The following is a 12441-nucleotide window of genomic DNA, read 5'->3' as shown; positions in this document are numbered from 1 at the left end:
TAATTTGCAACACAACTAAACAAGGTATATAACTGGGAAGACTTAAACTTATTGTCAATTTGGCATGTAAAGATACAAATACATGTTGACTAATATTTTGCTCTTTTTTAAGGATTACGTTGACTTTGGAAAGATATTTTTTTTATAATCAAGGAAGAAAATGCAATTTGGAAGCACAAGCACAACATTCAATGTCTTATCTTCATAATTTAAAGAATGAAATAAAGGGAAATTTGGATATGGATAGAATGAATTCTATAACATATGCAACTCATATTAATTTGTTTAATCATTCATACAAAGTTTTTTTTGGAATGGAAGAAACTGAAGCTAGTTGTCTTAAAATACTCAACAGCTCATATTAGAATAACAATCGATATTTTAAATTATTAATGGTTGCAAATGATGCCAAATTGTAGTATGTATATAATTCTGTGGGTGGAAGTTTGAACTTCACTCCTATCTTAAAGAATTTTGGTCACTAAACCTAAATGATTATCCTTCAATTAATATATATTAAATTTTTTGATAAAGTATTAAATGTACATTGAGATCAAAATGAACAACACAATTCCTGCAGAATTCAATAGAAAATGATATGAACAAAAACTTTGTCAAAATATCACTATTGCACATGGTATTTTGAAAATTCAAAATACATCTAATCACATAAAACAGTAAACTGCCTGCGCAAACAGGAAATTAGTTACTGCATTGAAAAATGCACATTCCGTTTTTGTTCATAACTTTTACAATGTTATGAAGTGGAACCACAACAATGACAGAAATTGATAATCTGCCAGCTCATTGAACAAAAGCTCATCAGAAAAGGTTTGATCATTTAATCCCATTAGTTTTTCAACTCCAGAGAAAATTTCAACAATGACATGAAAAAAATTAAGGATCAATTCATCTCTCGGAGATCTATTAATTGTTGTGGAATATTTCTCACTTTGTTTATATACACGAATTGGTGATTGGACAATTATGCATTCCAAAGGATTAGAAATCTTAAAACATGTATTGTAATAAATAGTGTATAATGAAATAGCGATGGTATTAAAAATTACTAAGCAACAAGAAATTGTCCCATTCATTTGAACACTGCACAGATGTTAAAAATATATCAGGCATTTTCCATGGGAATTTTCGTGTTCGAAACGGTTTCAGTTATTACATTCCAGGAAATTCGAAAACGAGTTCGCATGTACCAGTTTGTATGAGATTTAAAAATGAGGTGAATATGAAATTAATATTCTCCAGCGGGTGCAAAGCAACCTCATCTAATGTCCCGAGAGCAGGATTTATTTGTAATCACAGTTTTGAGCAAATTGATAAAAAACACAAAAAGCCCAGCTTATGAAGAACACTTCGGATTATTCACTCAGAATTATGTTACAAAGTAAGGATAAAGTTTTGCTTCGAGTTTCAATCAGAAACAGTTATGTGAAGATATAAAATTGACCTCATTTCATGGTAGTAGCGCAGATTTTAAACACTACTTATTTACCTTCAGGTACTTATGTTTGAACTCATTTTTCATCTCATATCAAGTGGTAAAAACAAAAAAAATCTTATTTGTAAAAAAGAATTATACATAATAAGGGATATCACTGAATTGTTCTTATCTACATTTAAACATTGCATCACTTTAGAGATTGTCCAGATAATTTAATAAATGTTCAAGAATGTCATACACGTGTCCCTTAAGAATCTTTGATAAACACTTCGAACTTCAAATATAAATGGGCTAGCTGAAGGATATATTCCTTGGCCGCTTTGATTTAGAGCACTTTTCAGTTAAGGAACTGGATGTATCTGAACAAAAATTATATTAATCGAAATCAATTGTCTGTCAGTTAACAAGTTCCACACTGACGAATTGTTTTAGTCTTTCTAAGTACACATTATAAAGTTCTACATCATTATGGCCTGCTCCCTGAAAACAAACCACATAAGTATATAAACATCAATTCATTTAAGTATCTTAATATATTTGAAAATACTTACTTCCACCCATAAAGGCTCTACGGCTCTTGGACATTTTTCAAAGATTGTCAAACCATGAGAAAAGTCTATAACTTCATCCTCTGTACCATGAATAACCAATGTGGGGGACATAACTTTAGAAACTTTATCAATACTGTAAAAAAACAGTATTATTTAGTGCCAACATTAAGCGATAATTCAATTGCTGTTTTATTATTTAATTATATCAATTTTTTTTTTTAAATAATTGAAATGAACTAATTTCCCTTGTTTTATTTTATTTGATAATGAATCCTTGTTAAGTCAGGACCGATATTCATTAAATACTTTTTTTAAACACAATTTTATCACGTTTTTTAATATATATGTATATTTATTTCTAGACAGTACATCCCGAAAATAAATCTACAAATATATATACATATATATGTAATGTATTTCTCTTTATTGCTTTGATTTTCTTGACAAAATCTGAAGAATCTAGTGCCACATTATATTTTGTCCTAAGAGTTCAAAGTTCAAAAAGAATACAGTTTTCCAGGTAAAACAACTGTAACTGTATTGAATATTGTGTTCCGATTCCAATTTCTAGGAAGAAACTGAAATAACAAACAAATTCAAACCAAGCTAGTTTATGAAGCAATCTGACAACAAGTCAAATTTTATTGGAGAAGGAAGAAATCTTATCAGTCAAAAAATAGCTTTACCAATTTGACAAGCCCTTCAATTCAGAACTATCAGAAAACTTGAGGAAGAAGCTGATAAAGTTATAATGATATGGGTAATCAAGGAAAATTTGATATGAAATATTGCTGGAAATATTATTCAATATATAATCTTTTCCTGTCTATGAAAAAAAAAACAAATGAAAAAAGGGAAAGAGTAAATAATATTAAAAAGAGTTAGATAAGTTTTTAAACACAATAATTATTCTGAAAGATACCACAATCTGCTTCAAAACTTGTTTTTTGTTTTCAAATTTCTCCATATAAATGTTTATAAATATGATGAACTCCAAACATATTTGAGATAAGAAAATAGTTTCCAAAACATATGGAGGCCACATAGTTGAATGTAACTGTATTCAATCATGTCATTAAGAACTCACCTAGGAAACGCATCAAAAAACCAGGTTCTTTTGGTGTTAGGAAAGGCCACTCTCATGCCAGACATTAAAGGTGAATGAAGAATAACAGCACCAACATCATATCTTGATGCTAGATCAACTGTAGGCACTGTTCCTATGCTCTGACCATAAAGAATAATATTTTCTGGACTAATTCCATATCTCATCCTCAATGCTTGCCATGCTGCATCGATATCAGCGTACAAATTCTTTTCAGAAGGTTTTCCTTCACTTATTCCATACCCAGAATAGTCGTAACTAAATATGTTGCAATTAATTCGAGAACCAAGTCCTAAATAAAAACTACTCATTTGCCCTAAATCAACAGCATTTCCATGAGAAAAAAGGATAGTGAATTTGGCTGTGGGGCTACACCTAACAAAAAGACAGGCTATTTTGTTGCCTCTTTCAGTTCTTGTGAAGAAACCCTCTAGTTTTTCCTTGTCCCTTTCAGAATATTGCCACTCTGCTCTCTCAGTTAAGGTGTAAGTACATATTCCACTTTCGTCAGACGAAAATTCATAAGTTGGCTCTGGTGGTAAAAATGCCAATTTTGCAGCAATTCTATCCGGACAAGGAGGGCAACAAAAAAGACAACACAACTCACTGAAACTTAACCCATTCATTTTTAAAGAAAATTAAACAAAATTCTAAACTAACTGAAAGAAAGAAATGTTTATTTCAATTCAGAAAGACACTACTCATCTTCTTATTGTTGACATCGCCATTTTGTAGGCAAAGAACTAAAGAAGCATAATGCAATGCTGCCACCTAACATGTCAAACAGAAAGGCAGTTGTGACCATAGACCATACCATAGACCTATAATAATTATTATTGGTCTATGCCATAGACCTAATATCCTGGGGTTGGGGTCAAGCACAGAATACTAAATATCTGAGATCACAGATTTTTGGTTTTTTCAATGCCAGAGATCACAGAAATATATGATTTAGAAAAATTGAATATGGAATCACTCACTTATATTCTTTATTAGGGTTATTTATTTTTTTAAACAAAAACCTTCAATTATTATACTATTCCACTGGAATCAAATTTTAGATCATTGGGAACTGAATTCAATACCTAATCATCAGCATTCTATGTTCTAATTTATACTTAAGGTTATGGAAGTGTCAGATTTTCAAAATTATTCAAACATTGAATTGTGATTGTCCAAGGGATTTGAAGAAAAAAATGGATTTACTGGAATTCAAAGATTTAAAGCCTGTCCCTGATATTGTACATACTTATACATCTTCCTTGAGGAATAATTCTACTCCGATAATAATAGACAATGGTGAAAATGTAATATTTCTCCTTCAGCATTCATTCTCATCGCTCTTTTCTTTTAGGATCTTACCAGTGTCGTGTGGGCTGGGCTACAAGTTCTGAACCATTACTAATTTTTAAAAATTTAGTTGCTAAATTGAGAAAAGAACGTTATAAAAAAGAAAATTCAGACACATCTCAGATATCTTTGATTCAGGTTGGAAATGAAATAGCAAATATTGAAGCTGTACGGTTTCAACTCAAGTCTCAATTTGATAAAAATATTGTAACGCATTTTGAAGCTCAAGAGCAATTATTTGACTATTCATTTTCTCATTTGGGAATAGACACAGAAAAAATAGCACATCCAATTGTGTTAACAGAAGCATTTTTGAACCCCAATTCATCTAGACAATGTGAGTTTTGATCAGTTATTCAATGATGATAATTGTATTTTTTTTACTAATGCTGAAAATTGATATATTTCCTTTTTTAGATATGACAGAGCTTTTGTTCGAATGTTATAATGTTCCCGGTCTCTCTTATGGTGTTGATGCATTGTATGGACGTTATTTTTCTGATCCACAACAAGAAAATGCTTTGATTGTAAGTCTGGGATATCACACGTGCCATGTTATTCCTGTATTAAATCACAATGCCATTTACGATAATGTTAGAAGGCTCAATACTGGGGGTCACCATATAATTACATTTCTTCATAAAATACTTCAACTTAAGTATCCAGCTCATTCTACAAGTATAACTTTGAGCAGAATAGAGGAGTTATTACATTCAATATGTGAAGTTGCTTTGGATTATAAGGAAGAATTGAATAGATGGTTAGATACCGATTACTATGAGAATCATATTAAGAAAATTCAATTGCCCTATACTTGTAATGTACAATCTACACTCACATGTAAGTATTATGTAATTTTCAACAACTTTGGAAAAGCAAAAATATACTATTTAAGTGTTTCAATTCTATTTTCTTTCGTTCATCTTTTTAATAGAAGTCATTTCCAGTGGAACAACAAAAAGAAAGAAAAAAAGAACTAGCTCGCAGATTAACAGAAATAAATGCGAGAAAAAGAGAAGAAAGATTAGCTGAGGATGAAGATAAATTATCTCAGTTAATTCATTTACAGCAGAAATATGAAAGTGGTATAGACGATGATGAGTTAGAAAATATTTTAGAAGAATTTCAATTGAAGAGCATACAAGATCTTCAGAAAAATATAACAAATTTGACAATGAGAATAGAAAAAACCAAATCAAAGATGAAATCAGCAAAATTTCCTGAGGAATCAGAAGAACCACCAGCCAAACAATCAAAATCTAGTAAAATGGTTTTTGAAAATGAGAAAGATTTAAATGAGTACCTTCAAAACATCAAGAAGACTGTAAGGTATTCAAAATGGAAATAATACCATTATTAATTCAAATATTTTTAGAGACAAGACATTCTAAACAGAAAACTATTGAGGAAACAGAGGAAACAAGATATGGCAAAACGTAGAACTGCTGCAGGTCAAGAAAGAATGAGAATTATTTCACAATTGGCTAGGAAAGAAAAAGGAAATGACGATTTTGGGTTGAGAGATGAAGACTGGGATATTTATAAAACAATCAGCAAAGATGGAAAGTCAACAATTTTTGATTATATTGAATTTATTCATAATATGAATTGATTTTTAGGAGGAGATTCGGATAGTGATGCTGAAAACGAGAAGGTTTTAGAACTGGAAGAAATTATAAGAGAATATGAACCCAACGAATTGGAGGTAGTAAATCCAGGAGAAACTTACCAATTGCATGTGGGGATCGAACGTTTCAGAGCTCCTGAACTATTATTTAAACCCTATATGTTGGGCTCTTCTGAAGCTGGGCTTTCTGAAGTTATTGCTTATGTTCTGTCCCTTTTCAAGCCACAAGAGCAGTTACTTTTAGCATCCAATGTTATCATTATTGGAGGATTATCTTCGTTGAAAGGACTCAAAGAAAGACTACTCAGTGACCTAATTTCTGTAAGACCTTTTAGATCAAAAGTGAATGTGAAGATTGCCAAAAATGTTGGACTAACATCTTGGTATGGTGCTAAAAAATGGGCCAAGCACCCAGACTTCAAAAAGAAATTGTTAACTCGTCAAATGTACGAAGAGTTTGGTGCTGAATATTTTCTAAACCATCCATTCTCAAATCCTTTCTTTAAATCTCCAAATGTACAAAACATTGACGTGGAAACGTAGAATTAAATATTTATTTATTTATTAAATGTAATAAAGTATATATATACTTGAATCGAGCCTCTTAGGAAACCAAATTATTTCTTAATAGACTTGAAAATGTTCTTAAATAGTTTGTATTCAAATTTTGTTATGTTTTGTATTAATTTTCACTAAAGCGTGATTATTTATCAATTCTTTCAATGATACTCGAAGCAAATAAGAGAGAGAAATATCTTAAATATATATATCGAAATATAAGTGAGAAGGAAAAGAGACAATAAAAGAAAAAATAAGTGTTAAATGTGTCTAAAGAGGAAAATAACTATTTGGAAATTCTAGTGATTGGAGTTTGGTATCTATCTATCCAAAGGATTTATCCCGATTTCAAATGCTATAAATTCTTATCCTACCCTAAATGAGATTTGAAATATGTTTAAAAATTCCTATATCTCAAAATTCTGTTTAATCGTAGAATTATTCAGAGTCAGAGAAGCTTCTCTGGCTAATTTATCTAAATCAGAATTCAATTTCCATATTTGGCAAATTTGACTAGCTTTACGCTGTCAACTTGTGGAACATCTCTAGTCATCGTCTCCCTTATGTAAAATACCCTTGGATGTTTCTCAAGAGTATTGTGGACGTTTATTCATACTCACCACCATAGGGTGGGGTCCATCCTTCACGATTGTCAATTCTTTCCATATAAAAATAACTTTTGATTGTCCCCCGTATGCGGATTAAAAATATTTTTAGATGAAAACTTTTCGGTCAACCCCCATTTCGAATATTTTGCGGATCCGAGACGAGCGATCGCAGCGCCAAATTTTCAGTTCATTTTGTCCAACTTTTGCGGAAAAAGGCTGAACTAACGCAAAATCGCCTACTAAATTGAAGCCTTGAAAATTTCTCGAATATTTTGAACTGGTTTTTTCTTGTGGAGTTAGTTTTTATAGGATTTCCCTCACAAAATTTTTACGATTTTATGGAATTACTTCGTGAAGCGTCGTTGTCTTTGGTGACCATAGAAACAGCTGAGGTATTAGGCGTAACCTACATAGAAACTTCTATGATTACTCCGAATACCTCCTCGCCTTCCTATGTTCCTAATAACCAATTTTAGATTTACGAAACGGGGGAACAGGACCGGATCCATAGAATGATTGAGAAGGTATCTAATGAGTAACATGAAAAAAAGATTATATGTATTGTTTATTATTGCTTCTGCAGTATTTTAATCTATAATTTTAGTATCTACCTAAAATGCGATTTTAAAGGATCGATAATAACTTAGTTCATCTTTTTTTTTTGGAATTTTCGAAATTTTTTGAATTGTAAGTATGAGTTTACTAGTTTACTTGAAAAATTCATTTATGTATTGTTTGTTAGGTACTTCTGAAGACAATTTACTCTATAATTCTAGTATATATACAATTTTGATTTCTTATAGATCCAAGGTCAGTCTTGGTTTTTCTTTTCCATAAATCGCCTGTTGTGAATCAAGTATCTTTTCATAGGAGTTTTTGAGGTTGTAGATTTCTGCGTAAAAAAATTCTCTTCATGATTAGAGAGAATTTTCTTCTAGACTTGACTATGAGAATTTAAGTACAAATGTCTCCAGTTGACCTCCTGAAAATTTTTGTTCTATGGCGACATCTACATAGAAGACCTCGTAGCTAGCGTGGGATGGGTACTATGTGTTATAAAATTCTATCCGTATTGGGTGGCGGAACATTGAAATAAGTATAGATGACTCACAAGCAAATATTAAATATCATATAGATTATATTGTATTAAATAATGTAATAATGTATAGTTTATCTGTGATCCAGACTGATGTATTGTTGCTTTTAATTATGGTAATAATAAACTCATTCAATGGTTCTTTGAAGGTGAAATCGTAATGCACAGGAACTCTTCTACTAAAAATCAAGGCTGTAATGCCTTGCCTTCTTCTCTCCAAATTTCTTCTTGGGAGAAATACTCAAATTAACTAATCGATGGGTATTCAAAATTGATAATTTCATTTTGGATCAAACCACAGAACCCTAAATATATAAAGTAGAGCTAAAGTAGGTCCGATTTTATCTTCTCTATGCATAGTAGTTTAAATAAATTCATATCAATTTTTGAAGAAGTATAAGTGTAAATAAGTACTCTCAAATAATTGCTAAATTGTCCTCCTCATCTCGGTTTCATTATTTTGATAACTTATGTAAATGAAAATTTTACTTGAGGTAGGTGATGCTTCATCAAATATTTTCTCGCGAACTATTGATAAGCCAAAAGTACAGTTATAGTATATCTTATAAGATTTTATTTTCAATGTTTATTTTAGTATCAGGAAAGACACAACATTAAGGACTAACGATGGTAAGGTTTATTGCCAATAATATTGTAGTGGTTCTATAAAATGGATGAAAATCAACCTAGCACTTCTGGATATTGTGAAGAAGCTGGCAGAGGTTTCAGATTGAAAAGAAAACAAATAGATCCGATTGTTTGTCCTGTTTGTGGAGTAACACTTAGAACTTCAGAAGTCGAAATGCATTTAACATCCGAGATAGAAAAACTCAATAAATTACCCTCACCTAGGCCGAGGGTCAATGGAAGAAGCACTCCATCAAGTTCATCATCAAATGGTATTTCTACTAGAAGTCCATCTGTTTTAGATAAAGACAAAACATGGGAAATCTATCAGAAAGTTCGTTCCAACAGGCAATCTAGACAAAAAATAAAATCTAGAAAAAGAAAGAGTGAAGAAGTAGTATGTCCAATTTGCAATAAAGATATATCCAGCATATCTGAGGATCTGATGATTCATGTTGAGATGTGTTTGAGAAGGTCAGAATCTTCAACTGAAAATGAAGATGGTAGTGAAACTATAGATGTTGAAGCTTTTGAAGAATATGAATGGGCAGGACAGTCTAGAATCAGAGCAACATCTTTACTTCCTGGGGGTGTATCAAGTTTAGGTTCCTCATTAACAATGGCAGATGATGATGAAGATTTAAATGTAGAAGATGTTGAAGATACCCAAATATATGGAGCAGCACAATATTCAGAATGTGATGTAATTCTACCTTGTGATGATAAAGACAATTTAGCACTAAGGAAAGCAGTTATAGGTGGTGACCCTAAAATAGTCAGTGATATATCAGTACATAACGAATCTACTAGTGATTATGAGGATAATAAAGGTGTAGATCCTATTGTTCAGGTATTGAAGGCTAGAATACGTGAACTTGAAAATCGTGAACAATGTAGAGAAGATAATTATAAATGTTTAATTTGTATGGACAAATACAGGACACCTGTGATATCTGTTTGTTGTTGGCATGTTCACTGTGAACAGTGTTGGTTACAGACTCTTGGGGCAAAAAAATTATGCCCTCAGTGTAACATGATCACTTCCCCTTCTGATTTAAGAAGAATTTATATGTGATTGTTTTTATCAATACATTAGATGTAAAATTATACTTTGACATTAAATGAGGTATGGAATTTTTTTACAGATAACTGCATTTTTTTTAGAAACTAGATCTATTTTTTTATTATTTTACTTATGTTGATCATGAAGTAATAATTTTTATTCAGAATCTTAAAGTTCCATTGATTGACTCTGAAAAGTAATATTATTTTTCGATTGATTCCTAATTTTTGAGAATTGATTCAATTCGGTTTATCCTCTAGTTCTACAGTTCTTTTTTATGAGCAAAGATTTTTTTATGTTAAAATCGAGTAAAAGGGAAAGACAATGAATATTTTATTTCTGCATGTCTATTTTCAACTTAATACTAACAAATAACATAACAATCATAGAATAATTACATATATAATTAATCTCATTTAGAAATATTTAAAATGGGGTTTTCAATTGAGGAGATGCTCATATTTTATTCTATGTAGAGTTAATTTTTTCTTAAATCCTTTGTAGGTAAGATCATATATTATTATCTCTTGAATAATTGTATTACTTTCACTGAATGTAATTATTGTGCATGTGCCACTAGTAAAGATGCTACTAAGGAGTTTATCATATTTTGAAAGAACTACTAATGTCCTTGATCTATCTGTTCTTTGAGACATGTTTTAAGAGCCTGCAAAAATATTTTTCTCCCATAGTCTGAAAACACTTTGTACTGATCATTACGGCAAGTTTTTTCCAATCTGTCACTACAAAAGTTCAATTAGCAAATGATGGTGAATCTTATTACATACTTACAAGTCTTTTCTGAAATTTCTTATTTCTAATTCAAAAATTTTGTTCATATCTATGATATTGCACTGCAATTCAAAATCTAAAAAAGATTGAGGATTGGAATTTGAAAATGTGATACAAAATAATGTTTACCCGATCCATATTCTATCAATGAGTTATTGAAGATGTCCATACGCATCTGTATATTTTTGTTTATTTTAAGTTTTGGGGTTGGTATTAGTGTTATGATTGTTATACGAGTATTCCTCTTCTTTAGTTCTGATATCAGTTTCCTGAAGTCTATTATCATGTTACTGGCATTTCTACCCTGAAAGTCAACAAAAAAATATTTTTACTGAACCCAGTGAGGCGACAAAACCTCTGTGAAGCATGCAATCTTTTACCATCAAGAGATCGTTCATTCCAACCATAACTACAACTCTAGGGGCAATATGCTTGGCGTTCTGTATTTCTTCTGTCAAACTCGCAATTGTTAGTCCTACTCCACACAAACCGCATCTCTTAGGTTCTGAAATGGATCAAAATTAAAGCTGAAATGTCGAGATGAGAAATATCAATGTCACCTTCATCCGATACATAGCAACCCAATTTTTTATCAGCCAAATCAACAAAAAAGTCATCGCCTAAGGCCTGGTGCTTGTATAGTATCGGTAACATTTCCTCCTGAAAATGATTTTATCTATTTGAAAACATGTTGAATTAAAAATAATAGTGCTCACCAATTTACTGAATTCTTCAAATCTTGCCGAATCATTGTAATTTTTTATAGAAGAGTGTATGGAAGCACCTTTGGGTAATGTTTTGTTGAAACTATTGTTTTTATATCTCTTATTCGAATTCAAATATGATGGCTCTTGTATATATTTCCTCTTGATTGATTTTTTTTGATTTGTTATTAATTGTTTTATATGATTCAATTTTGGGCTGTGTTCGATGACAATGTCATTTCTAAACCGATCTTTTATGATATAAATATTTGGAAGTGTGATTAAAAATGTGCTCAAATTATCATAACCGAATTCTCTGTAGGGAATAGGGTAACCACATAAAGCTTCGAACTCTTCCTGAATTTCACTTAGAGGTATGCCATCTTCTCCATAAGATAGAATACAAGAGGCGATGATAGACGTAATTTCTTTCTCTGAATCGGTTGAATACATTTTTGCGCACTTGTTATGTTTCTAAATAATGATATGAAGAATTCAATACGGAAAGTTTCAATAAATAGCGATGACTGAAAGATTACAAAGTTATGTCGCCCGCAAATCTGTTTTTAGCGCAAAAAAACTGGAATTTAACATATTACGTTTATCTTCCCGTATCAATTTGTATTCAATGATGTTCATTATTGCTATTTACTTATTTATTTCATATGTGTTCTTGAATGCTTATTTGAAAGTGAATTTTCGATTTTTCTTTTCAATTTATGAGTATTTGCTGATGAAATGTTGTTGCCTCGTTTTTCATACTGCACTTTATACATAAAACAGAAAAAAATTTTGAGTGGGTTTGTTTTCGCCTTGAGAATCAGATTCATGAATTTTAAAGGGTGAAACTAAAATAATAAAAAAAATTATTTTTTCTTTTTGTGTGCTGGGAAAACAAATA

General features: G+C 31.0%; 4 protein-coding genes across 4 annotated transcripts; 2 read left to right on the top strand and 2 right to left on the bottom strand.

Moving 5' to 3' along the window:
- Nucleotides 1–271: 271 nt before the first annotated feature.
- LOC123685808 (alpha/beta hydrolase domain-containing protein 17B) lies at nucleotides 272–3896 on the bottom strand. The gene is made up of 3 exons (XM_045625696.1): nucleotides 3098–3896; nucleotides 2011–2143; nucleotides 272–1939 (listed from the first exon to the last, which is right to left on the bottom strand). The coding sequence occupies exons 1-3, from the start codon at nucleotides 3739–3741 to the stop codon at nucleotides 1856–1858; spliced, it is 861 nt and encodes a 286-aa protein (XP_045481652.1). The 5' UTR covers nucleotides 3742–3896; the 3' UTR covers nucleotides 272–1855.
- A 331-nt stretch (nucleotides 3897–4227) lies between these two features.
- On the top strand, nucleotides 4228–6802 carry LOC123686088 (actin-related protein 5). Its single transcript, XM_045626067.1, has 6 exons — nucleotides 4228–4414; nucleotides 4470–4802; nucleotides 4883–5305; nucleotides 5413–5789; nucleotides 5841–6027; nucleotides 6085–6802. The coding sequence occupies exons 1-6, from the start codon at nucleotides 4312–4314 to the stop codon at nucleotides 6633–6635; spliced, it is 1974 nt and encodes a 657-aa protein (XP_045482023.1). The 5' UTR covers nucleotides 4228–4311; the 3' UTR covers nucleotides 6636–6802.
- Nucleotides 6803–8697: 1895 nt separating this feature from the next.
- On the top strand, nucleotides 8698–10707 carry LOC123685782 (E3 ubiquitin-protein ligase RNF220). Its single transcript, XM_045625661.1, has 2 exons — nucleotides 8698–8848; nucleotides 8950–10707. Exon 2 carries the CDS (start codon nucleotides 9025–9027, stop codon nucleotides 10054–10056), a length of 1032 nt encoding a protein of 343 aa, XP_045481617.1. The 5' UTR covers nucleotides 8698–8848; nucleotides 8950–9024; the 3' UTR covers nucleotides 10057–10707.
- Nucleotides 10374–12127, bottom strand: LOC123685781. Its single transcript, XM_045625660.1, has 6 exons — nucleotides 11553–12127; nucleotides 11397–11496; nucleotides 11217–11341; nucleotides 10966–11140; nucleotides 10837–10912; nucleotides 10374–10787 (listed from the first exon to the last, which is right to left on the bottom strand). Exons 1-6 carry the CDS (start codon nucleotides 11991–11993, stop codon nucleotides 10667–10669), a joined length of 1038 nt encoding a protein of 345 aa, XP_045481616.1. The 5' UTR covers nucleotides 11994–12127; the 3' UTR covers nucleotides 10374–10666.
- Between the last annotated feature and the right edge of the window lie 314 nt (nucleotides 12128–12441).

The sequence above is a fragment of the Harmonia axyridis genome, chromosome X, assembly GCF_914767665.1.
Source record: "Harmonia axyridis chromosome X, icHarAxyr1.1, whole genome shotgun sequence".
Classification (NCBI taxonomy): Eukaryota; Metazoa; Arthropoda; class Insecta; order Coleoptera; family Coccinellidae; genus Harmonia; species Harmonia axyridis.
Note: the sequence above shows the minus strand (reverse complement) of the source record. Positions and strands in the feature narration are given on the sequence as shown.